This window comes from Gnatocerus cornutus, chromosome 8, assembly GCF_029298725.1.
Source record: "Gnatocerus cornutus isolate USDA-ARS CGAHR chromosome 8, icGnaCorn1.1, whole genome shotgun sequence".
In the NCBI taxonomy this organism is placed as follows: domain Eukaryota; kingdom Metazoa; phylum Arthropoda; class Insecta; order Coleoptera; family Tenebrionidae; genus Gnatocerus; species Gnatocerus cornutus.
In genome coordinates, this window is record NC_142240.1 from 7,383,416 (window position 1) to 7,409,382 (window position 25,967).

Consider the following 25,967-nt stretch of genomic DNA (forward strand, 5'->3'; position numbering starts at 1 on the left):
GTAGAAACAAGGTACAACATGAAGGCACTAATAATTTAAATTGAGCAAGTAAATTACTTGAATCAATGACACCATTAAACAGTTAATATACAAAAGCAACACAAGACATTCTGCGTCTATAAGCAAGTGAGACAAATTTGAACATTTTTAATAGCCGCGGTCAGGATAAACCCCATTTTGTTTTAAATACAATACTTTTAAAAAACGACGTTGTATACTTTCCAGCTTATAAATATATACGTTGTAGATTGGAGACCAAACCATACTTCCGTACTCCAATTTAGATCTTATTAAATGACAATATAAAGTCTTAAGAGAGCAGTGGCGTAAATGTACCGTTTGAGCAAACGCGTAACTAGAGGTGGGCAAATTTTTCTTGGCCCACCCGTGTGCCCAAGTGCTGAAACTTACTAATAGAGTAAAAAATTGGAGATTTTAAAATTTAATCCAAAGTCCGTCCTAAGAGAGAGACTTTTTAAAATTGTACAGTGTCTTCACATAATCTAATGAGGCAAACTAACCTTCTAATCAATACAATTACTTAGATTGTGATATCTGGGATTATTTTTTGCGACCTATCAGATTATTTGCAGGCGTACGTGTGCAGACTATCAATACCAAGAACTGCTTACTAAAATTTCACATTTATCGTATAAAAATGAGCAAACGAAAAATTACCGAATATTTTTCATCGGGGGCATCAAAAAAACAATTGATTCAAAGACCTGAATTACCAAGTGATTTAGCAACTTCATCTTTAACCCCATCAAGTGATTGTGACATTAAAGACGCAGAAATTGTTGAGGAGGGTTGTGAAGACAGTGATAGTGAATCAAGTTTATATGAAAGTGAAAGTGACACTGAAGACCCTGCAGTAGATTCTTCAGAAAAAGTTAATAAACAAGCAATAAATGTTTCCTTACAAAGTCCTATATGTCCGGGCCCTTTGGACATCTCACAGTCGCCTGACGATGGACTTACTCAACCAAAGTTAAGTTTTTTTAAACAAACGCAATTTGGAAAGATTAAGACAATTTAAAAAAGAATGGTATGCAAAGTATGATTGGATAGAATATAGTTCAAGTTCAGATGGAGTTTTTTGTTTTTGTTGTCGACACTTCTCGGTACAGCATGATTCAAATTCTGTGTTTATAACGACTGTTTATCGAAATTGGAAGCGAGCAGTGTAAAGGGACTCTGTATTTAGACAGCATGAAATGAGCCAAAATCATAAATACAATCAGGTGAAATGGATGTCATATAAACAATCACGCACCTTTTCAACTAGTGTTGCTTCTCAAATAAATGCTGCCCACGCAAAAGTTAATAAAGAAAATCGAATGTATATTAGCGTAATAGCTGAAATATTGTTATTTTCGGCTACTCAAGCAATTGCCCAAAGAGGACATAGAGAAGATGTTTAGCAGTGCAAATCCGTGGAAACTTTTCAGAGTCATTACATTTGATTTCAAAATATAATGAAACCATTCATAAAAAAATTTACAAATGCAAAAATTCAAAATGAAATTTTCGTCATCTATGCTAAATTGATTCTGAAACAAATTTCCAATGAAGTAGAATCGGCAACGTGCTTTGTTATAATGTGTGATGAAACCAAAGATATAGGAAAAGTTGAACAGCTGTCTGTCGTTTTAAGATACTATTTAGACGGAGTCGTATATGAACGTTTATTAAGATTCAAAGCTGCCGAATCATTAAATGCATCTTCGCTTTTCTTATATATGTATTGTAACGTTTCTAAAATGAGAACAAGGTCATTTATTAAGATTTTTATGAATTAGGGGATAAACGCGAGACACCGCTGGTATGGGAGGCGATTTAGGAGTCCCATAAATGCCTGGGTACTTTTCCACCGTTGACACGACAACATCAGTGTTCAACCTAAAATGAATAATAGTCTAGTAAGTCTCCACAGTTCAAAACTTACTATTATCGCGTTTATCTTCTTTACCTTTTCTTCGGCTCCAATCCTAGGGGAAGTTGGATCAAGCCTTTGCCCCAAAAATTTCGTGTGTTCGCCAGGAAGGGGTTGGTGAGGCGCAGACCACCCCTGAGCGTTTCAGACTGTCCCTCTGGAAGGTGTTGGCACCCTTCCAGTGAATTTCAGAGCCCACGTTCCTTCTTGTATCGTCGCACCGAACCCAGGGCGACTCGGTGTGGTTTAAAGCCCCTTTATGTTGTCCAGTCCAGGAATTCGTCATGACTGGTTCCCGTATCTTTATCTAAATCCCTACAAAAACCATTTTAGCTTTCAAGATCAACCCTCTCGCGACTACTATGTTAGATAACAGTATCACTTACCAACCTACGTTTATTGCGGACATTCACCAACAATAACAAACTAACATAACCTGTCAATCACGACTCTTTGACAAGTGCGACATTGAGAGCGCCCGCGGTACTCGCGCAGAGGTCAGAATCTTCTTATCATCCCCGAAATGACAGGGAGGGCCACCTACGATCTCTCGTGGTATTTTAACTGAGTTTTTCCGTTTTGGGCTTCGAAGGAAGTAGACGTATTATTTTACCTAAAAGTACCGTATCTTTACCGTCTAAGCACTTCCTAGTACTATCTGAAGTCCCGTATTTGCGGCTAAGAACCCCAGAACCGCATTAAGTATCGTTCACCCTCAGAGAGGCCTACAACTCTCGCACATACGCCTACAATTCTCGCCCGTAAGTCTATCAACGACTACCAGATTCTCGCCGGTACGCCTACAACACCCTTGCCCGTCGCCTTGAGTCCCCGATCGACCTCGTGGAGTAGCTGAGACTTTCTCGCCCGCTAACAACCACCCCGAGCGGCCACATACAGCCCGGACCAGACGACAGAGGCACCTGGAGCGTTCCCGACGGCGATAAGTACCTTTTTTTGTGATAATATCGTTTCGTTGCGTCACCGCCTGAGTCGTACTACCGACGTCGCCGACAGCGTGCTTATATCGACTCCATCGAGAGTCTTGTTTGCCTGTAATTTGATTTTATTAATTTCTTGAGTTCAATTTAACTGATCATTACTATTTTTAATATTTAACCATTTTTTAACATAGTCATTCTGTAAACCAATCACAGCTGTGACACGGTATCGAACCTGTCATTTAAATTCAACTAACCAACATCATCTCAAATTTCACCAATTGTCAATTTCACATTTTTTATTAAAGCCTATTTTTTTAAACCATTTATTCTACTTCCGCGTAGCATTGAGCGACTTGGCTACTTTTAAATCAAACGAAGTTCTTGGCGCCCAGACTCTCTGGCCCACGACACCAGCTCACCACAGGCTATAAGAGCACCGGTGCGGTGTCACCTACCGACCTTTTTTTTGAAAGGTGTGACAGTATAAAGGAAGTTTTAGAAAAATGTAATATTGATATTCAAAAATGTGTCGCCCAAACATACGATGGTGCTAACGTGATGAGTGGTTGCTTAAATGGAGTTCAGAAACTGTTTCGTGATGAAGAAAAACATGCTTTCTATGTTCATTGTTATAATCATAGATTAAATTTAGTACTTGTGGACGTTTGCAAAAGAAGTCATGGATCTCGTTTTTTTTCAGCTATTGATAACTTGTATGTATTTTTATCTGGCTCAGCTGTTCATGCAAAATTTGTTTCCACTCAAAAAGTATTACGCCCAGGAGAAAAACACGCCGAAATTAAGAGGACTTGCTACACAAGATGGACCGCACAAGTTTTGGCTTGTTTTTCTATAAAGAAGAGATGAGTGAACTAAACCAGTTAACTCATGACAGAAACTGTCGTTCTTCGGAAGCCGCTGGCCTTTTAGAGCAAATTGATTTCGTATTTGTATTTTCATTGTGCATGTTCACACAGATTTTAACAATTTTTAAAGATGTTAGCGATTATCTTCAAAAGGTAACGTCTGACATAGAAAATGCTAATACAGTTTGGGGAATTGGCACCCGATGCATGGAATAAAATTTAATAAAAAGTGGGGGACACCGAGCGAGAAAGAGATTCTTGCATTCTTTCATTCTCACACACATCAAGAAACATGAATTTTTGGTGAGTCCAAGACCGATTAATGGACAAATAGATGAGCGCAACAAAGAAAACAATAATTGCTATTGGAGCGAGGAAGATAAAAATAATTTACCCCCATCAGCGCGAATGCATGCGTCGTGGCATTGTTTTATGATTTTTGGTAAGACGAGGTGTTAACATGATTGCTCCTTTGGTAATTCTTCGCTGTTACAGAGATTTGGTTGTTCAAATGCAAAATGCAACAATTTTATTTTTTTATGAGTAATGATAGACATTGTCTTTCTCAATGAATTTGAGTTATAAATTTCGAGAACTTTGTCGCTAAGATGCGTTGAGGGGAGTAATACCACTCACTGACACTACTCCTCTCCCACTTCTTATTAAAATTGTTCCCATTCATCGGGTATCAATTCCCCAAACTGTATATTAATTAGATCTCTGGTAGACAGATTTCAAGCAATGAAATCCGACGATAAAGAGTTTGATGGTATATATGAAGAAAGCAAAAAGTTCGGTTTATATAATAATATTGATTTACTGTCTACAGAAAGCAAACGAAAAAGAAGTAGAAAAATACCTCAAAAATATCAACAATTCTTGATTTCGGATATGCAGTCTTTAGAGGAAGATCCTATCTATGAAAAGCAGCAGCTTAAAGTTCGTATTTTTATACCAAGCATAGATTTAATTCTACAAGAATTATTTTTAAATTTGGAACATTTATTGCCATTCGCCGAATTTTATGAATGTGACTGTGACATTTTGAAATCAGAAATTAATATTTTGCCGAACACTATAGCAAGATTTGAGTCGAAAACTAAAACGAAAATAACGAGTATAATGGATTTTTTGGACCTCCTTGAAAAGTATAAGATGGTGTTTTCTGAAACATATAAACTCCATGTGATTGCTGTTACAATACCAGTTTCCAGCGCGAGTTGCGATCTTGAGCCAACAGTTCAGTTTTGTAAACGAATTAATAATTTAGCCGACATCCTAAACTCGAATTCCGCTTTTGAATTTAAACTATATTCAGATAATCAAAAGGAATTAGAAGATTTTCTAATTCATTTGGAATTGTGCAGAACTGGAATATTTTTTAACTCGGTCTACAGCCGTTAGAATAAAAGCAGGAGACTATTAGCACCACTTTAGATCTTTTAAAGAACTGCTTTACTGCACTTAATTTTAAATATTTGATGACGTCCAGGATAAATCAAGATCCACTGGAACTTTTTTTTTACTCTTACGTGAGTGTGGAGGTTCCAATAACAACGCTGAATCCTCGCAAGTTGATCAAATTTTTAGACTGACGTCCCTCTATTCACTTGTTGAACCACCCAGAGGCAGCAATGTTACTGGTGGAGAGATGCTTGGAACGTTGTTAGGCAACTTAGAGAATCTCTTTAATTATGGCTGTCTAGAAAGTACAGATTTAACAAAACATCATATAGATCCTCCATTGGACAGCATTCTAGACAATAAGATTGGTTCTGCTGGGTATCTGACATTTGAAAATAGTAAAGAAACTAAAACATAAAAGAAACAGATGTCCACTATGTGGTAATTGATGATGGAATTGAGTCATTTAATACCTTCATTTTTAAGAAAACTTTTGGTTACTACAAAGGTTAGACAGAACAAAAATTCGACACTATGTTGGCTGTATCAAGCACAAATTTGAAATTACAAAAAAAGTTAATTTTTCCTTCTTAATGCTCAGAATGAGTATTTCTTGCAAAAAGGAAAAACAACGCCGAAGTGGGGAGATCAGACATTCTAAAAAATTTGCCAAATTGGTAAAACTAGTGCAACTTTTCATCTAGAAGCTGTAAACAGATTTTGATGAAATTTTCAGAAAAGCTTTTTTCAGCATAAAATTGAAATGATTAAAATTTCATCAAGATATTTCAACTGGTTATGTTTTTTGAAGGCTTCTTGCTTCTTGAAACAGAACTTTTAAGTGTGTTTTTATTGGAGATTTGATTTTTAACAGTTGTATCGACACATTCTTAATGAGAGCCTTTTAAACAATGACTCAAATTTCCGAGAATTGACACTTTCTACAAGAGAGTAAAAGTAAAATCCAAAATATATTTCAGATGAGTACACAGATTTTAAAAACCCTTAAACCCTTTGAAGTTTTATTGTTAATTGGTTCGTTATTGTTTTATTTTTTAACGTTGTTTTGTGTATTTTGTTGATACATACAGGCTGTTCGGAAAGTGAATTTTTTAACAAAAGCACTGGTTTTCACACTTTGTTTTATAAAACATAAACGGCCGTTAATACGATGTGTCAATCAACAAGGTCAAGTGTCAACTGATAAACAATCAAAACATGCCATTCGATTTTTTACAGGGTTTTTGATTTAAGCTGTAGGGGTGTTGCCCCGCTACCCCGCTAAGCCCCACTCGCCCCTATAACTCCTTAACGGACCGTCAGTTATCGGAAATTGCAAGCGGAAAATACGTGTTGCTAAACAGAGGTAAAGAAGGAAAAAGCTTCAAGTTGGAGCTAATGCTAATCCAAAATGTGAATGTTGGAATACCTTCAACTTCAACTCCACCTATCGATATTCCTTCATTCACGCCAACACCATCTGAAACAACAGAAATGTCTACGGATGACAGCAGTGACCATGATGAAGAAGAATCACAGAACAATTTTGATCCAAACACTTTGTTTTCGCAAAAACCCTTTTTAGTAATGTAAAAAAAAGAAAGTTATAAATCTTTTATTAAACATTATTAAACATTCGTAAATACAGTTTTATTAATTTTTTTAATTTCTTTCTAGATACTTCTCGATTAGGACATCTATATGTGTCAGGTCCATCAATGATGGTATCATCGCTTGACCAAGGACAACACATGTAATGCCACCATGAAGTGAAAATTTCATATTTTGAAATAGAAAAAAATCTTCTTTATGTTCGTTCAGAATACGATCTTCATATTGTTTTAGAATTTTTTTCATTTTCATTGTAAAAATGGCTCGAATTTCCGAGAATTGACACTTTCAACAAGAGAGTAAAAGTAAAATCCAAAATATACTTCAGATGAGTACACAGATTTTAAAAACCCTCTTCACAGCGTTGAAGCTGAAGATTTTTGAAGTTTTATTGTTAATTGGTTCGTAATTGCTTGATTTTTGAATGTTGTTTTGTGTATTTTGTTGTTACATATTTGTTAAATTAATAATAAAAATTTAAAAAAAGCTTTTAATGAGCAGCGACCTGTAAGCTTTTCTATCAGCAAATTATATTGCGAAATATTTGATATTCACTTTACATTACGTTACATAAAAAATAATTACAAAAACAAAATGGAGTTAGCCTATAAGCATTTTTTCATAATTTAGAAGATATTAATATTCTTGATTCAAAAATGTTCAATATGGTCTATTTTTACAAAAAATATTTTTAAAAAAAATATTAAAAATGAAAAAATTTAGGCAATAAAAGTTAATAAAATCTAGGTGTGTGCTGTCAAATAACACAATACCGTTATTGTAATGTCAAAAATCAGCAAATAACAGAAAGGATTGGCAATCTTTTTTGAAATTATTAATAACAAAATACAATAATAATTACAAATGAGAAAAAACATCTACATAATTTAATTAAAATACTGTTGAAACGCCATCCCGCTTTTTTCATTGCACAATTGATAACATGCACCTTTCACTGCCTATTTTTTCAATTTTGAAAATTTTTTAATTTTTTTTTTTTGTAAAAGTAGAAGACATTACACATTTCTGAATCAAGAAAATTAATATCTTCCAAATTATGCAAAAAAAAATATGGGTGCAAATTTAAAATAAGAAAGTTGAATATCGCCCAAAAGATACTAAGACATTTAGAAAAATTCTAAAATCATCAGTTTATAGTAAATTAACAAATCATTTAATTTGTTTTTTTTTATTTTTGAAATCGGTTTATAAATAAAAATTCTACAACGCCTGCCGTTTTTCAAAAATCACTCTGTAGTTCAAATTTTAAAATTTTTGTCTGTAATTACAGCTTTACTTTTGTTATTTATATTTTGAAAAAAGTGTGTTTATTACTTTCCGCATTTTCCTGTAGCAGCCAAATATGTTGAAAAATTTATAGATTTTGCTGCTTTTTTCGAATTTCCGAAACGGAAAAAATTCACAATCTGAGAAGCCAATTTTAAAACATATCGAGGAAGCGAACAAGAGCGGTCAAGCAGAGGACAATTTTGTCATAAAATGGAAATTTTATGAGGCATTAAAATTCACAATTAAATTTATTATTTCAAGAAATAAAAAAAAACGGATTAAGTAAAACAATAGTGACCAAGGTGCGATTAACCGGTCACTGCTCACTAATTCAGTACTGTAGTAACCCTCAATAGCTTTGGAACATTTCCAGACAGAATTTATTAAAAGTAAATAATTATGCAACCAAGTGCTGTTTATGAAGTTGATCACAAGCGAATTTGCTCCAAAGAGGCTTCAATCTTCTCAATCTCCTGATTCACCAATAGAAGAAGTAAACGTTCCGAGAACATCTAAGAGATGCCAACGTTGCCCCATGTTGTTTTTGTCAGAATTAATTATTTCAATACATGCTCTTAAAATCCTTGTATCTGCGCTGATTGTACAACGCAGATAGCATTTTAGCTTGGATTTGCATGTATCAACTAAAATAACCGTGCATTTCGAACCAAGGGCATCATATTTTTTGCACGACACTTCGAAGACCTTCGAAGTGAAGCAGGCAATTCAAGAGATCGCTGAAGTTAGGCATCAAGAGGAAATTTTGGCGGAGTTGATAAAACATTTCTAGCCAGTTGTTGAAACCGCCAACAATGAAAAAGAATTCTTTTGTGGAGAACACTAAAATAGTAATGTTTTTCATTTATTTATTAAAATTTTAGGAAAGTTCAACCCAAGAAAGAGGCCACAAACGGAAAAATCAACCAAATGTATAAAATATCGTCAGGGCAGATGAAGAATGCCTAAATAAATTGGCTAGTTCAAACAGTAAACTGGCCGTTGCGGTTCAAGAATTTGGGGATTCAAATCTCGATATTTTAAGGCCAAATGATCGAAATCAACTAACTGCCATAGTTACAGTAGCGAAGGAGAATGCACAAAAACTTAAAAAAAAAAGTTTAAGGATTGGCATTGTGAACTGCAAGGTAGAAGAGAAAGTGAAAGTGCCCAGATGTCCCAAATGTTGGGGTTTCGATCACATGGCCCCAGAATGCAAAGGGCCAGATCGATCAAATCACTGATTTAAATGTGGTATGGAAGACATGCGGTCATCAGAAAATGCAAAGACATTGAAAGATGTGTAATTTGTGGAACGGAAGAGGAACAAAGAGGAAACGACACCGCAAGTAACTGAATAACCCACAGAAGTACGAGATCTACAAACGAGATCATTAGACTTCCCGTCCGCCATAGTAAAAAACGCCAGGAGCCCGGTTGTGGTCACACTTCTTATAAAAAAATGAACAAGAGAGGAATAGATCGTACTGAAACAGCTGCCTTTCAGCCGATCTCAAAAAGCAAGAAGGCGGAGAAACAGGAGAATTTAGAACAGTCCAAGTTGGTAGCCTCACGGAGAAACCCTAACAAGTTGCCAAAAATTCGGGAACAACTGTTGACATTTGATTGAGGTCTGCCCAGGTTGGAATCAAAAAGTACTAGTAGTACTAGCAACTAGTAGTACTTGGCACGTGCAATGGTACAATGTATTGATGACAGATGTGGAGAGTGGCGGTGCAGCTGACATCGGTCCTCCTCTTGGCCTTTTGCTGATGACCACCATTTCTCCATTTGCTGAAATACATTGTACCCGGCTCAAGCTACTAATCTCAAGATTAAGTCACCAAGATGTGCAATGACCACAAAAACACCGAGATAATGATGGCATCCCAAATGTCCAAAGACTCAATCACATTTTGCCTTATCAATTTGATATCATCAGCAATTACTTAAATTTGGCCAATCACTTTTACCAAAACACTTTGACAACTCTTAAAACATTTGATCCAGTTGTAATTACAATTCTAATTAGTCCCATTTAAAAATTAGAACGGACTCACCAATTGGTTGTCTTCAATTAAAACAGCTAAATCCACAATTATCACCAATTCGACAATCAGAAACGAGGAAGATTTGCTCAGTGATTCACCTCACTACCCAGTGAGATTCAACTCACCTTAAGGTTCAAGTGTACCCCCTGTCTCAAAAACGGTAAATTCAAAAATTTTGAAAAAAATCCCGAAGATGTAAAATTTTATTCTAAACCATCACATAAAATTTTAAAAAAATCTGTCCTGCGGTTTTCAAGATAATTTCAAAAAACTTAGGTACTTTTTAGCTGTTTTCTTTTAAACTGGTGGTTAGATTTACTTTAAATTTTAACATGACTTGTCTTGTAGATTTTTTTTTATAATTTTTGAATTTACAGTTTTCAAGAAATGTGTGTTTTTTGATAACTTTCGTTAATATCCTACCATAATTTCTTTTTTTTTTCAATATACAAGTTATTTAAATATTTCTCTCATATATTTACGATAAATTAGGATCAATCAAATACACTTTGTAGCACAGAATAGTCGGAAAAAAAATAATTAAAGCTGGGATACTATGACACATTCCGATCAAAAACTATAATTCAAATTATTTTTTCTATCTCATAATACACGCTGTGTGATTCATACAATTGCCCATTAAAATACTCTATAAGGCTTGTTCTTGCAAAATGCAGAAAAAATTATATGGAGGTTTATTTTTAGCCCAAAGATGCATGTGTTGACAGAGACAAAAACTTATTTAAAGTTGCTACTGTTTGTATTTCTTCCGTTCATAATATTGTGCAAGATTTTTAGCGATTTGTGAGAGTTTGTGGAACCAATCTTTGATTTTTTTTTAATGTATCTTAGTCGTAATTTATGCAAATTGTTTTCAAAGTTTGAGGAACAAAAATGCTGTTTTACCAAGTTAGTTTTCAAATTCATAGTAAAAATTGGACTTTACTTTTATACCAAATTGTCAACATCTTGTATCACAAATGTCATCTACTCTTTAGTTCGCTTGAAATCGTAAAAAGTAATTCAACCATCCCCAAAAAAATTGCAGGCGGATCTCATAAATGTGGCAGCACATGTTTTTGGCAATCATAAAAACTGCCAAAAGGAAAATTGCCTAAAAAATGATAGCTATATTTAAAATGGCTACGATTCGGCCAATTCTGAGAATAATAAATATAATTGGAAATTTAGCCGCCAAAAGTGCTAGTCTAATTCATAATTCGATCAGCAATGCAGCCGAAGGTTACATAAGGCAAGTTGCTAAATTTAATAGCGGCAAACAAACATTTTTTGGGAGAAGAAATTCATTTAATATAATATGCAATGGAGCCGCTCTTGCATATCAGTGGATTCAGCATTGCTGGAAAAACAAATTTAATAAAAGTCCATCTAATAGAATAAAGAGGCTGAAAGAAAAACAAAGCTTAACAAAAAAAGTAATGTTAGAAGAAGGATTTTGGAAGACAAGGAAAATATTAAAGAAGATGGCAAGAAGCATTATGGAATGACATGCAACAAACTCGATTTACCCAAAGACGAAGTTGAAAAATTAATTAATAATCAATAATCAAACTCTTAGCCGTGAATGAAGAAGATCAAAAAACAATTGAGGAAAAGACCCGGAATAGTTAAAAGAAAGAAAATTTCGGCTAACAGCATCAAATTTTGGGAAAAATTTGTAAAAGACGAAGCAAACCGGGAAAATTAGTAAATAGTTTATTGAACCAACCTTACAATTCTGCTGCAATAAATTATGGGCGAATCAATGAAGCAGTGGCAATAGAGGCATATAAACAGCAAACTGGTGCCACTGCAACTCCTTGTGGGCTATTTGTATGCACCGAAAAGAATTTTGGATTTCTAGGGGCTTCACCGGAAGGCGAAATTCTTCTTGAGGTGAAATGTTCACACAGTGCCCGGCATTATTCCCCACAAGAGGCAGTAAAGAATTTAAAAAAAATATATTTAAAGGAAACAAAGAATGAAATAAAATTGTGTAAAACACATGATTATTACTATCAGGTGCAAGGCCAACTTTATGTATGTAAAAAAAAAACATGCTATTTCGTAGTGTGGACGCCAAAAGGAATTCATCTTGAAATTATAGAGTATGACCCTGAATTTGTTGCTAAAATGAAACAAAAACTTCTGACATTTTATACAAACAATTTTCCTTTGGAAGTTGTTGATAGACGTTCAAGAGGGATGATTGTTCGCGATATTTAAGTAATTCGTTAGTTTTTTATGTACCATTGGCGACACCGAAATGTGAACGACTTTTTCGTTGTCATGGATTTTTCTCTGAATTTCCATAATGTAAATCTGACTTTGAGCAGTGGCGTTCTTTTTATTTTTCTCTAAACAAACATTTTATTTTACCTATACAATTCTTACTAATCAGCAGCCACTGCTCTTAGTAACCGTTTTTCATCAAATTTTGCAATAGCTCTTGGTTTTTCGACTAAACTTCAATGCTTAGCTGATTTTAACTAACTACTGCCATCAATTAGAAGTGCGCCCATGATTTAAAGTGAAAATTACGCTAGACAATTTTGCCGTACACATTTCGTTGTCAATAGTAAAAGATTATTTTTTTTAAATGTCAGAAAAATGTCGTCTAAGAATTTGTTATTCCAAATACATATCAGTAATTGTTGATACTTGGAGATATGCAGCAATATGCACCATTTACTGAGAATTGTTTTATTAAATTGTCAAATCAGACGCTTGTGTTTTGATGGAAAATTGTATTTATTTTTATCTGTACACCCAAGATCACAATCAGGCCAAATGTTGGGACTGTATACACATTTTTATACTAATTATGAATTAAGATGTTAAATAATGCAACTTGCTTTAGTTATTTTTTTAAAATTACAATACCGCTCAAAAGTGTTTGCCCACTTAAAAATATAATTAATTCTTTTGCGAGTTCGCAGTTATTTCTGATGATTCTGTGGTTTTTGCATTTATAGGCTGATGAATTGTGAAAATATGTGAAACGATGTCTTTGACAAAATTTCTAAAAGTACATTAAAAACATAAAAAAATCTATCTATCTAATATTATACAATATGTCCCCGCATTGAGTTCACAAGAGGGAAAAAAAGTTTATTTTTTATTTTACAAAAAAATGACAAAGGAATAACATTTTTTGCTTATTTCAAAACAGATAAATCTGCAATTAAAATTTCAAAATTATTAGTTTGTACTCTTAAAATTAATTTTTTCATTATTTTTATTTATTAAATTTTGTAATCGTATTCAAATAATAGCAGGTTGTGGATTCACAATATCAAATAGTGCGTTAAAAATGAAAGGAAAATTTGTCCAATAATGTGCAAGTATTAAAAAAATGGAAAAAAAAAATGCAATTGCATCCTTAACAAATAAGCAGATCACGCGCTTATTACCCCGACTGTCTTAATTAACAAATAGACGGATTATGCGCTTATTACCCCGATTGTCTTAATTAACAATTAGACGGATCATGTATTTATTCCCCCGACTGTCTTAATTAACAAATAAACAGATCACGCGCTTATTACCCCGACTGTCTTAATTAACAAATAGACGGATTATGCGCTTATTACCCCGATTGTCTTAATTAACAATTAGACGGATCATGTATTTATTCCCCCGACTGTCGAAATTAACAAATAAACAGATCACGCGCTTATTACCCCGACTGTCTTAATTAACAAATAGACGGATTATGCGCTTATTACCCCGATTGTCTTAATTAACAATTAGACGGATCATGTATTTATTCTCCCGACTGTCTTAATTAACAAATAGACAGATCATGCGCTTATTACCCCGACTGTCTTAATTAACAAATTGACGGATCATGTATTTATTCCCCCGACTGTCTTAATTAACAAATAGACGAAAAATGCGACTTAAAAAAAAGATGTTCTTTGAAACAAGCGAGTGCCAAAACAATCAAGACAGGCTAGTTTTTATTTATTAAATTTTGTAATCGTGTTTAAATAATAGCTGGCTGTGGATTTGCAATATCAAATAGTGCATTAAAGATTAAAGAAAAATTTACCCAATAATGTGTAAGTATTAAAAAAATGGAAAATAAATGCAATTGCATCCTTAACAATAATTGAGAAAATTCGAAACAGTCTTAAAGAATTACGAGTTAGAATTGAACTAAGTGCTAAAAAAGGTAATAGGCAATCAAATAGTGGAAATTGGTTTGAGTTAAGGAACAAATTTCATTCCTTTGACATTTTTTGCAAAATAAAAAATAAAAAAGTTCTTCGTTATTTTTTGTTTTTTTCGATTTTAAGAACACAGCTTGATAATATTAAAGTTTTAATTGAAGATTTATTTATTTTAAATTAAGCAAAAAATATTATTCCTATCATTTTTTTGTAAAATGAAAAATAACGTTTTTTTCCTCTTGTGAACTCAATCCGGGGACATATTGTATATTGCATATAATTTAATAATTACTCTCACAGAAATGTTGCTTTAATAAAATTGATGCTTATTTTTCATAATTTCTAATAATAAAAATAATTTTATTTAATATGAACACAAAATAAAGAACATTAAAAAATGTCTTTATTTTCATTGTTAACCTCCCTACTAGCGTATATAATAAAGTTATGATATTAGTAGTATGATCCATACAGATAATGTATGGACGTTCCGTTTTGAGCTAAAAAGAATGGTCACTTTACTAATTACCAGCGTTTTGCGACAGCGACCAAACCAATAACAATAACGCTATTGACGCTGCTATCAACAATATAAATAATTGTGAAACACACATTATCTTGAATAATTTCGGTAGTGAACAAAAAGGCTGAAACGATTCAAGTTGCCCAATTATTACACTTCACTTTCAAATTTGAAGACCATGAGAAGGATAAATTGGAAGTCGTCATTGCGAAATTCCAACCAATAACCATTTTTTACCCCGCCAAAATGTCGCATTATTAAGGTACAAATTTTTCACGACCAAGCAAAATGAAGATATGCCTCTAGAAGAATTTGTGACTGACATTACGTGATGAACGGATTAAATTTGTGTTAATCTGCGGAACATACAATAGTGAAATTAGACTGCAGGAAGACGAAATCCTTTATTACAACAATTAGGAGAACGTAGGTATAAAGTAAGGGTTCAGAACTAGAAATAGTAAATTTCAGAAACCTTCATCTCTGAAGCAAAATGGCAAGCAAGTAACTGATTCAAAGAAAACAATGCATTGGTCAAGAAATGTGGCTACAGTAATGAAGGAAGAAGAAAGTAGTGATGTAAATAGCAGGATCCTAGTTACTTTAGACAATAATTTTAATTTAGGGTTAGTAAATAGTGAAAACGACAAAAGTGCGGAATTGCAGACAGCGAATGAAACTGTGGGTAATAGTGACAAAAATGCGGTTAATAATAGTGCGGAAATTAATGTAAGGGTTGTAAAATAAAAAGAACAACTATACAAGATCCGGTAACATTTGTGTCCACCCCTAAAATCGTCTTTAATTTTAAAGATGAAATTTTGAAAATTTACATGCGCTCATAGTTGAAAGCTTTAGAAGCTGACGCAAAAATTTGTTTTTATCACGGTTTGTTTGACGTCGCGACGCCTAAGAAGTATAATTTTGAGCGATTTTTGAGTTTTTGCGGAAATATTCGCGAATTCATTTTTTTTCAACATAACTAACACAAATATTTTAGTTTTTATTTAAATTTATTTATTTATTCAATCTAATGCAGAAACGCTGTTTTATTAAGTTACTTTTCAAAATAATGACGGCGCAGTGGCAAAATACGTTTAAACCAAAATTTCACAAGTCACTTCATTCATTGATAAAACAGCTATTTTTTCTCAAATTTTGAATTCAATTTGCCTTAAATCTAAAATAACAATTGAGATATTTTTAACACATTTATACTGAAAAACAATTAAATTAAAGGTTGAATTTACAAACCCTTACAATTAGCTAAAAATTACATTTTTAAGGCGTCGCGACGCCAAAACTATCAGTGTTAAAAAACAAATTTTAGCGTCAGCTTTTAAAGCTTTGTCAAGTTTAAGCGTATGTAAATTTTCAAAATTTTGTCTTTAAAATTAAGGTCGATTTTGAGGGTGGACACAAGTCGAGGACTGGAAGAGTGATAAAACCCCATCCTCGATTCAAAAATTAATTTTAAGTATGAATTTGTCATTTATGCTCAAGTGCATATAACCATTAATAATAAAATATATACAAACATGATTAATAGTTAGGTAATAAGAAAATGTACAGATTAGTGTTAGTGAAATTAAAAAAAAAAAAAAAAGTGTAGAGTTGGTTTTAAAAATAGGGTCTCTAAAACAGACCACCGACTTGTACAGACAATTAAATAAACAATTTACAACTATCGATGTGTTTTACTGTAAAACACCTCAATCGCCAATTCTGCTAATCATACAAAAATTAATCAAATTGCCAACTATTAAGTTGGCCAAATTTGATGAAACGTACGCTGAATGGTCAGGTTTTTTCCACACTTTCCAAAGTTTAATAGATTCAAACAATGCCTTAAGCGATGTACAAAAACTTCATTACTTAAAAGCTTGCCTTGACTAAAACTAGATGCACTACAAACGAAGTAAACTTATAATAAACGTCTCATCCTAAACAACCACGTCAAAAATCTATTTGATTTGCCACTTGCGTAAAAGAACGAGTCGGTAAGGACGTTATTGGATCAAACCATGATAAATTTAAACACATTAGAAAAATTGGGTCGTCCTGTAAGGTCAGGTCAGGTCAGCGCTTGGGAGGAATCCTTAAAAAACGGGGAAATCCCGTCAAACGATAGTCACTACAAATGCATAATAAATCACTTAAACCACCAACAATCAGTAAAAATGCGCAATTCAGTTTCAGCAATAACCAAAAGCGCGTAGTTCAGAAACAATAAACAAACTAAGCCATTGGAGCAAAAAAATGCCAACTCATTTGCTTCATAAAATCATCTAATGTTGCTATTTTTTTCTACTTTAGTAGAAGACAATGAATAGTTGAAATCTCCAATGAAGTTAAATAATACGTTTTTAACTTTGATAATAAAATATAACATCTTCACTTTATTTATTTACAGATTTATATTTAAGATGACGTTTCAATGATTCTTGAAAATTATAATAGAAATCTAAATAAACCTTAGTACAAAGTCAAAACGAGTACAACGAGTACTCATATGTAGAAGTCTTTTATGCTGTTACTCGAGTGAACAACATCTACTTCATAACTAAATAAAATAATGTATCAAGTTTTGTACTGGTGGTTGGGTAAAATTCCGTTCCTTACATTTTGAATGACATTGAAAAACTCCAAAGCCCAAAAGGAGTTGTATTTACATTAATTAAACAAAATCTATTTCCACGAGTCCCCATCTAACTCCTCAAATGTATAATCAAATCTATCTCACCAAATTGCGACCTCGAGTATCGAAGGTCGAAGATTTCAGTCGATGATAGATCAAAGACAAGAATAGCATCTCTGTCAGAATAAGAAAGACCCGTTAACCATACATGTTGTCTTGCATTCAGAAATTGAATTTGCGAAATACGAGAGTAGTAAGTTAAATTTTAATAATTTATTAATTGTACTCATAAAACCTTAAAAAATATTGTTTCTTTGAATTAGCTAATGAGCAACGCTCAACAATCTCAAACTGTAATAAGAAAGAGACAGATAAATTGACCCCAAAGATTTTATAATGTATAATAAATATTTAAGTGGTTTGCTGCAACCCCATTATGAAGTTGAATAAACTAAGCAATTAACAAACAAGTATTCAGTGTTGGATTCGACCAAAGAAGCATTTTAACCTGATTGTTTCCTAAAAAGGAGTTTTATCATAGCAGTTTTTGCTTTCACAAAGTTTGGTATGAAAAAACAGTATTTTTCCGGAAATCGTCATTGAAACAGCATTTCCTTGCGACATTAGGCGCAGGAAAATTGGATTTCCCTGACTAGTACTGTAAAAACTACAAAAATGACGCAAAATAATTAGTTATTTAAACAAGAAAAATTTATTCAAAATTTCGTAAATTACACTATGAACAGATATTAACATTAATTGTAGAATTCGATATATTTGCAATGTTAATTCCAGACAGAGATTTATGATCAAGTTTAACCTTTTTATCAAAAATTTCAGTCGAGATTTCGGTGCAACAGATTTCAGATGAATCACTACTTGTAGAGGGACACGTCTCGATATTAGTGAAGGGTCTTTTTTTCGGACCAGCTTGTATTTTATTAGCTATATCTAATTTATTTTCGATGGACTCTTCTATGTATCCTTCTGCTACTGAACTGCTTTGCCATCCTCCATGCCTTTTTAAGTTGGTAATATCTCCTCCTCCGTCTACTAGTAACGTCGCGGAACTGCGCCGCATACAATGTCCTGTGTATTCCAGAGGTGTTGGTAGACCAAGGTAGGTAGCAATTTAAGAAGGAAATTTACCAAATGAATGCAAGCTCACTGGTTGGACCGTACATTTCCTTTTCTTGTAACTTAAAAATAAGCGCTTGTGTGGAGTACTAGGCGGACGTAATTCCAAATAACGTCTGTATGTAGCAAGATTTCTTTCATCAACAACTACAAAGCGTCGAGGTTTTTTTGTTTTAGAATCAGGAATGTGTACTATGAGCACGTTATTTTGATCTTCAATGTCCTCAACTAACATCCTTGATAATTCGTCGCATCGACAGGCTCCAGACACCCCAAAAATAAGCGCCACCTGAAATTACCAAATTTAATAAAACTTAAATATGTAATCATTGTAATAACTTACTTTCAATAATAAAAATTCCTTGTCGGGAGCTTCAAGCAGAAATTTATCTATCTGGTCCCGAGACAAACATTTCGATTTTTTGGTTGGTAACCAGTCGATTTTCGTTTTAGGTAAGCAGTTACCTTACAAAACTTGCTGATATCCAAATTTTCCTTCAATAAAAGCACGGCTTTCAACATAGAGTAAGTGCTCCAGAGGCTTGAAGCCTTATAAGAACTTGATTTTTCCGCAAAATAAGCCAGAAATACGTCTTCCGTTAGCGAAGTAACATTTTTAAGCCTGCGCCAATCTTCAAAGATTTGGAACTGCTTTTCATACCGCTCCTTAGATTTCGACGGTAACAATTCTTCTGTAGCAGCAGCGGCTGCTTTGCTTAGGTCAAAAGGAACATCCTCACCAGTGTTTTCGCTTGTATTCATAATTAATTAATGAAATAAACACACAGCTCTGACGTACGCACAAAATTTTATAATTGTTTTGTTTGTAACCATCGTTTTCAACAAATTGACAAACTAGATTTTTGCGCAATTAATTAAAAAACTTGTTGGAAAATCTCGATTTTTAGCGATTTATTGCGATTTCCGGAAAAATTTAATACAAAACTCGTCAGTAAAATGTCTTACTTGACTCGGAGCTTTAAAATACTCGGCACAAAGTGCCTCGTATTTCAACATAGCTCCTCTTCAGTAATGAGACATTTTCCTGACTTTTATGTAAATAACTATTCTTAGTGATTGACTCCTAATTCCTAGCTTAAACTGATTGTATCAAGGTCTTCGGATCTTGAAACACAATTGTAATTATAGTAACAATATTTAAATTCTTTTCAGACTTTAATACTTACCTGGTTCTTGTTGGTAGTTTTCCCTCCACCAATGAGACTAGTTCTACCGTTCTTTTTGAAATGGAACCATTCTGAAAACAAGAAATTGAGTTAATTATTTGTTGTTTTAACCGCAACCGTACTTACTTTTGTATAATAAGCAAATATTTCCTCATTTTGTCGTTCACAACTTCACACTTCTAAACATGTTTTGGCAGATGACAGCCAACGCACTACATGTCTATTTAATAACTTTTGTCACCACGCGTTGGTAATGTTTCAAGCTAACATTTTAATTAAATATTTTACTAGCAACGGCTTTATTCTGTGCAGCTGAATTCTCGACTTCATTGGCATAAATCTAAATGCATTTGGGTTTTTAATAATTACTGCAGTTCCTAATAATTAATTTAGTTGTGAAGTTGGTGAGAACATCTTAATGTTGGTAGCCAACGCACCACATGTCTCTTTAGTAACTTTTGTCACCACGCGTTGGTAATGTTTCAAGCTAACATTTTAATTAAATATTTTACTAGCAACGGCTTTATTCTGTGCAGTTGAATTCTCAACTTCATTGCCATAAATCTAAATGAATTTGGGTTCTTAATAATTACTGCAGTTCCTAATAATTAATTTTGTTGTGAAGTTGGTGAGAACATCTTAATGTTGGTACTCCTACGTCACAGCGCGGGACGCGGGCTAGTTGTTGAAGGTCGTTCACAGTTCGCATTTCACGGTCTTTTTGTCGAGTTGTTTGCTCAAGTTTGAAAAAATAGGACCACAGTGTTATTATACAATTTTATCTAAAAATCAACCTCAATCTCTGTGCACTTTTTGCGGTGGAATGCATGCTTTAGCGTCCTAACCTCATTTTCTCGATGATAGCGCGGTTTTAGTTCTACGTTGTGTGTGGTGAATTTTTTATAAATTGAAGGTAATATGAACTAATTCCAATATTTTCGTATTTTAATTCGTTTTTAATAGCAGTAGGTCCTTTCGTATCGATGGCACAATCGTCGCTGTTTCCCTACTTTTAACACGGGTAAGTTATAGTTTATGGTATTTTTGTCATAAAATACAGTGTGATTCATTAAGTTTCCATTGGCAGTAGTTAAAAACCACTACTGCCCTTGTTGAGGCGTATAAAAACTAAATATTTGTGTGATAAAGGTGCATGGGGCTGTCTAGAATAGAAAACTAATGGATCACGTCATAGAAATTTTAGATAAATATTTTCAGAAAAAACAATGTGTTCTAGAACACCCCTCTTTCAAAAGAAGTTAAATTTTAAATAGTCGTAGGTACAAATACTTACATTTTGTAAATTTAAGTTTCATTAATTTTTTAAAATTTTTGATGGTTTATCTGATTAAAATTCTATAATCGACAACAGAATTATTTGCTGAGAAAAGCATTTATGTCATACAACTCTAAAAACCAAGACAACTGGGTAAAAAATTCCAATAATGTAGTTGGCAAAATATTATAACTACAGTTTAACAAACGCTCTAATGCGGTTATAGCTTTGACTTTTTAAATCGTTTCCAGCCACCTTACCGCAAACCCCCATAAACAGAGCATTCTCCTCCTCCTCCCAAGTGCAATCAACCATAAAATTTAACCAAGAATGTTAATTATAACGCTCATCGTTAAGAAAATTTTTGTTGCAACAAGTTCGCACAGTGTGCATTTATGAACACACTCCTGGGCTTAACGGCCCTAAAATTAAAAACACACTTTTGGTGTTTGTATGGGCCACTCAAAATCCATCCGGCTGCATCTGCAGCAAACGAGGTATTCTATGTTGATAGATTTCGGTGGTTCTATCTATTCAGATACGATCATGGTATTTGCAGGCGAATATTTTTTAATCCGATTGACAATCACTTTAGTCCAGGTCATCCGCGTTTTCAAAAGTATACTTCACAATGAAGTAGCATCTTTGTCTTTTTCTCACATGTGACATCTTTTACCGAAAAGTGTTTTGGTAATATTTGCACAAACGGGGCTTTTTTAGCATTCTTCTCCTCCTCCCAAGTGCAATTAACCATAAGGAATAAAAATTTAATCAAGAATGTTAATTTTAACGCTCACCGTTAAGAAAATTGGGGTAATTTTTCACGACTTCTTCCATGTGAGGAGGATCCATCTGCCCAGGAATAAAACGGCTAGCAAATCAGTACTAATGGCCGTAACTCTGTGTAATCGCTCTCTTCTTTGGCGTGCAGGAGGTGGGCTCACTTTAAAGTCGAGACTGTGCTGGTACAGTTTAACAAACGCTCTAGTGCGGTTATGGCTTTGACTTAACATAATAACGCTCAAATGGTTGGGTCTCATCTAATAAATATTTTTTCCCAGCTGGTCAGTCTTACAAGCTAACTCCTTACAGGTTTACATTTTGAGGTGATTTTGTTACTCAACTAACCCAAACTTACTCAAGTCGATGATAAACGCAATTATATTAATTGGGGATACTAAAGAAAAAAAATACTTGTATTGGAACATTTGGAAATTTGTGGAGTTTATAAGTCTTGACTGTCTTATTAATAGTACCAATTTAGAAAAATTCAAACCAAAAAGGAGTATATTTAGAAATTTTTATTTGGGCAACTGAAAATGTCAATTTTTCAACACTGTAATTTCGTTATTTCTAGTGCGACTGGAACGAAATTTATGCATGTTGTTTCTTTTGTTTGTTTTAGTAATATCACTAATTTGCAAAAATTTTGATTAAAAGGTCGAATTTTTAAAAATTTTCGAATTAAGACCATAAAAATGCCACCAATTTTTTTTAAGATCCTGCAATTTCTTTATTTATTAAGCGATTTTAACTAAATTTGTGGAGATTATCACTCTTGACTGCCTTATTTACAGTGCCGATTTACAAAAATTTAGAGCGAAAAGGAGAATTTGTAGAAATTTTTATTTCGAGTAGCTAAAAAAAATTACAAAAAAAACTTGAACGCGGTTTAATTTCCACATTTTTGGTGTCAGAAGAACGAAATTTGTGTTATTTTTAAGGTTAAATAGTCCATAAAAGTTGTTGAATTTGGGTTAATTTTAATATATCTTTGTTAGCCATTATTTCTAATAACGCATTATCTTTATTTTTGTAAAAACATTGTTAATTTTTTTTTGAAAGTTTCTATTACTAAGTGGGACTTTGGTCCAGATAATCTAATTTTTCTTAGAAGCATAAGGAACCTAGTGTAAAAATATGTCCAAAAAAATATTTTTGGATCAAAAATTACGACTATTACGCACGATTTGAAATAAATAGTCATCAATAACTCGCAATGCGCGTTTAAATTGCATATTTGAAAAGAGATTGAGAATATTTATTACGGTTCATTTCAAGCCAGATGAGACCCAACCACTTGAGGGTTATTATGATTATAGGGGTTTGCGGTAAGGTGGCTATAAATGGTTTAAAAAGTCAAAGCCATAACCGCACTAGAGCGTTTGATAAACTGTACACTGCGTCGCAAAATTAGCGCAAATTATTTATTATTTTTTTAATATGCATTTTTTTTTCAAACTGAACTGGGTCCTTCTACAAGGTGTTTATAAATGTTTCTAGCATCAATGGTGGCTTTGGAGTTCCTGCCATGCGCTATTTTGCCGCTTTGTTTTCATAGTGAATATAACTATGTTCACACTTATTTCAAATGTCACTTACATCTACTATTTTTCAGTTACGGTTTTGTGTCAAAATTTTAGATTTTCAGGCTTCAAACCACAACTTGAACAATTTGTTTTCAATGATTGAGATTAACTACAAATGTCAGTTGAAAAATCTAAACCCACATTTGTAACGAGCGGCAAATTTATTTGACATTTCATAGCCACCCTTGATGCTAGAAACATTTATAAACACCTTGTATGTACCTACCTGCATTTTGAAGTCTTTTTGACAATTTAATATCAATTTTCAAAATAGTTGCAAAAAACAAATGTGGGAATCTCTTTGATTTTTTAAAATTAAAGTAATGGTTGGTGTGTATTATTTTTTTAAGTCATTTTTTAAATTAATAGGCCGATTTTGCGTAAATTTTGCTGTCAGTGTAGTTAAAATCTCTAGAATGTCCGCCTTCTTCTCAACAATTTTCCAGTTTGCTGAACTTAATATACGAGTGAAAAGTAGAAAATTCCCCAATTTTCATAGCTGTAACACAGAAATTACTAAAATTACAAATTACGAAAATTACGAAAATCAAAACATTTTGCTTCCTCTTGAAAATTAAAATTTCCAAATATTGTGTCTTTTGCTCTACAATTTTGCAATTTGGTAGAATTAACACACGGCTCAAAAGTAATAGTTTTCCCAAAATGTTGCAATAAAATTACCGAAATGATAATGATGGATGGCGGAAATTTTTGCTTCGTTTTTAAAATAAAATGTTCAAAATCTGTCTTCCGTTCTAAACTCTTGTAATTTACTAAAATTAATACATAACTCATAGGTAGTAACTTTTCCGAATTTAAACAAGGGTGTCTAAATTTCTCACTCCACCTTAACAATTACTAAAATGTTGTCTTTTGTTCTACAGTTTTGCAATTTGGTAGAGTTAATTGGCGGCTCAAAAGTTGTATGTTCACCAAATTTCATAGCCGTAGCACTAAAATTATCAAAATTATTATAAATCCAGTTATGATATTTTGACACTTAAGTTATTGCAATTTCTTACTCTCTGTCTTGGTTTTAAAGTTGTATGACATAAATGATTTTTACAGCAAACATACTGTTGTCGATTATAATTAGAATTTTAACCGGGTAAGCCATCAAAAGTTTAAACATTAAAGAAAATTCAAATATTGATACATACATTTTCATAATTGTTTAAAATAGCAGTAATTCAACCTAAGATGATTTAAAATTTGACTTTTTTTTTAAAAGCTGTGACCTAAAATTTGCTCCTGCCGAACTGTGAATGGTTGGTGAAAAGTATTTGAACAAAATTTCTGCTTAAAAAATTACCTTAATGAACTCTACGAACTAAATGGTATAATAAATAATAAATTAAACTAAGAAAATACAAAATTAAACAATCTAGCATACAAAGATCTTGGCGACATTTGAAGCATGATATTCGGTTACATTTAAGACATTTTTACGAAAAATTATAAGAAATCACAAGAAATTTTAAGACGTTTTTACAAAAACTACATAAATACATAAATACAGTAGAACCTGGATTATCCAGGTGCGGATTATCCGTGCATTACACAAAACACAGAAATCGAAGACCAACTACGTCGAACTTTTGCTTCCAATATTAGAAATCTTAAAATTTGGAATTTCACGAGTAAGAGTTGGTGTATTTTAATAAGATTTAAGTCATTTTAGACAGCAAAAACAAAATTATGAGTTAAAAATTTTGTCTTTGAATAGTAGTGTTCGCAAACATTACAAAAATGCTTGAAACTGAATATTCAAAAGTGGCAGAAAGTTTTGGGATCAAAAAAGAAATAAATAAATATACCAGATCTTTTACTACAAAATAGTAACTTTTGATATCTGTTGCATAAGTTAGTAAGAATCAATCCATGTCGTACTGGACACAGTATCAAAAGCTTTAGACAGATCTATAAAAATGCAAAATCTGTTTTGTTACGTTCCAATTGAATTACCTCTTTTTAAGTAATTTAACAGCGAATGTTACTTTGTCTTCGTCTTGTTTCTCCTCTGCTCTTGCCGCTATTTTTTCTATAACGGAAAAAGTGTCTTCTGAAATGTTGAAATGGCTACAATTACTGCTTATTGTAATGTTGTTAGATGAAACACCACATTGTTCGTTTAAGTTGATTTTTTCTTTTAGACTTTATAATAATAACAACGATCAATGAAAGTTGAATATTGAATATCGAATAACGAATGTCTTCATAGAACTTTTACGCCTCTACCCTGCTTTTCTTGGAAATATCACTTCTTTACCACAAAGTATATAAAAATATTAAATCTAGGTACTAATAATGTCTCAGCTCTCACTTACAAATGTCGCATTCATAGCTATGTATCGATTAAAATTTCCCGCCATCTCTTGAATTCAAAATTTTTAAATATACCGCCTTCTAGACGCGCACGCGCACATATCACGGATTAAGGGCGCCTGATTGGCGGATGACCAGCAATACAACCATAGAGGGTAATTCTTATTAATCAAAGGGTGCGTTGACATTTTTTGGACATGTGCTTTCTTATACCATAAGATTTCGCTCAAGTTAAAAA

The 25,967-nt window shown here is 33.1% G+C and overlaps 1 protein-coding gene and 3 long non-coding RNA genes across 7 annotated transcripts; 2 read left to right on the forward strand and 2 right to left on the reverse strand.

The window, feature by feature from the left end:
* Nucleotides 1–1,754: 1,754 nt before the first annotated feature.
* Nucleotides 1,755–2,449, reverse strand: LOC148169393 (uncharacterized). Of its 3 annotated transcripts, none has more exons than XR_015770604.1 (3): nt 2,331–2,449; nt 1,949–2,251; nt 1,755–1,902 (listed from the first exon to the last, which is right to left on the reverse strand). It is a non-coding gene; the product is annotated as an uncharacterized LOC148169393 (long non-coding RNA). The 3 variants fall into 3 exon arrangements; XR_015770603.1 differs by having other exon boundaries at nt 2,327–2,449; XR_015770602.1 differs by having other exon boundaries at nt 2,323–2,449.
* Nucleotides 2,450–11,684: 9,235 nt separating this feature from the next.
* On the forward strand, nt 11,685–12,534 carry LOC148169394 (uncharacterized). The gene is made up of 2 exons (XM_088043479.1): nt 11,685–11,754; nt 11,808–12,534. The coding sequence occupies exons 1-2, from the start codon at nt 11,685–11,687 to the stop codon at nt 12,323–12,325; spliced, it is 588 nt and encodes a 195-aa protein (XP_087899605.1). The 3' UTR covers nt 12,326–12,534.
* A 5,423-nt stretch (nt 12,535–17,957) lies between these two features.
* LOC148169395 (uncharacterized) lies at nt 17,958–19,987 on the reverse strand. The gene is made up of 3 exons (XR_015770595.1): nt 19,886–19,987; nt 18,916–19,830; nt 17,958–18,861 (listed from the first exon to the last, which is right to left on the reverse strand). It is a non-coding gene; the product is annotated as an uncharacterized LOC148169395 (long non-coding RNA).
* A 434-nt stretch (nt 19,988–20,421) lies between these two features.
* LOC148169396 (uncharacterized) lies at nt 20,422–22,430 on the forward strand. Of its 2 annotated transcripts, none has more exons than XR_015770577.1 (2): nt 20,422–20,672; nt 20,723–22,430. It is a non-coding gene; the product is annotated as an uncharacterized LOC148169396 (long non-coding RNA). The 2 variants fall into 2 exon arrangements; XR_015770576.1 differs by having other exon boundaries at nt 20,726–21,807.
* The last annotated feature ends 3,537 nt before the right edge of the window (nt 22,431–25,967 follow it).

Bases quoted from the DNA above. Each gene is read 5' to 3' on its own strand.
- LOC148169394 (XM_088043479.1), top strand. From the start codon at position 11,685: ATGAAGAAGATCAAAAAACAATTGAGGAAAAGACCCGGAATAGTTAAA. The intron at 11,755-11,807 runs GCATCAAATTTT...CGGGAAAATTAG, and splicing joins AAAGAAAATTTCGGCTAACA to TAAATAGTTTATTGAACCAA.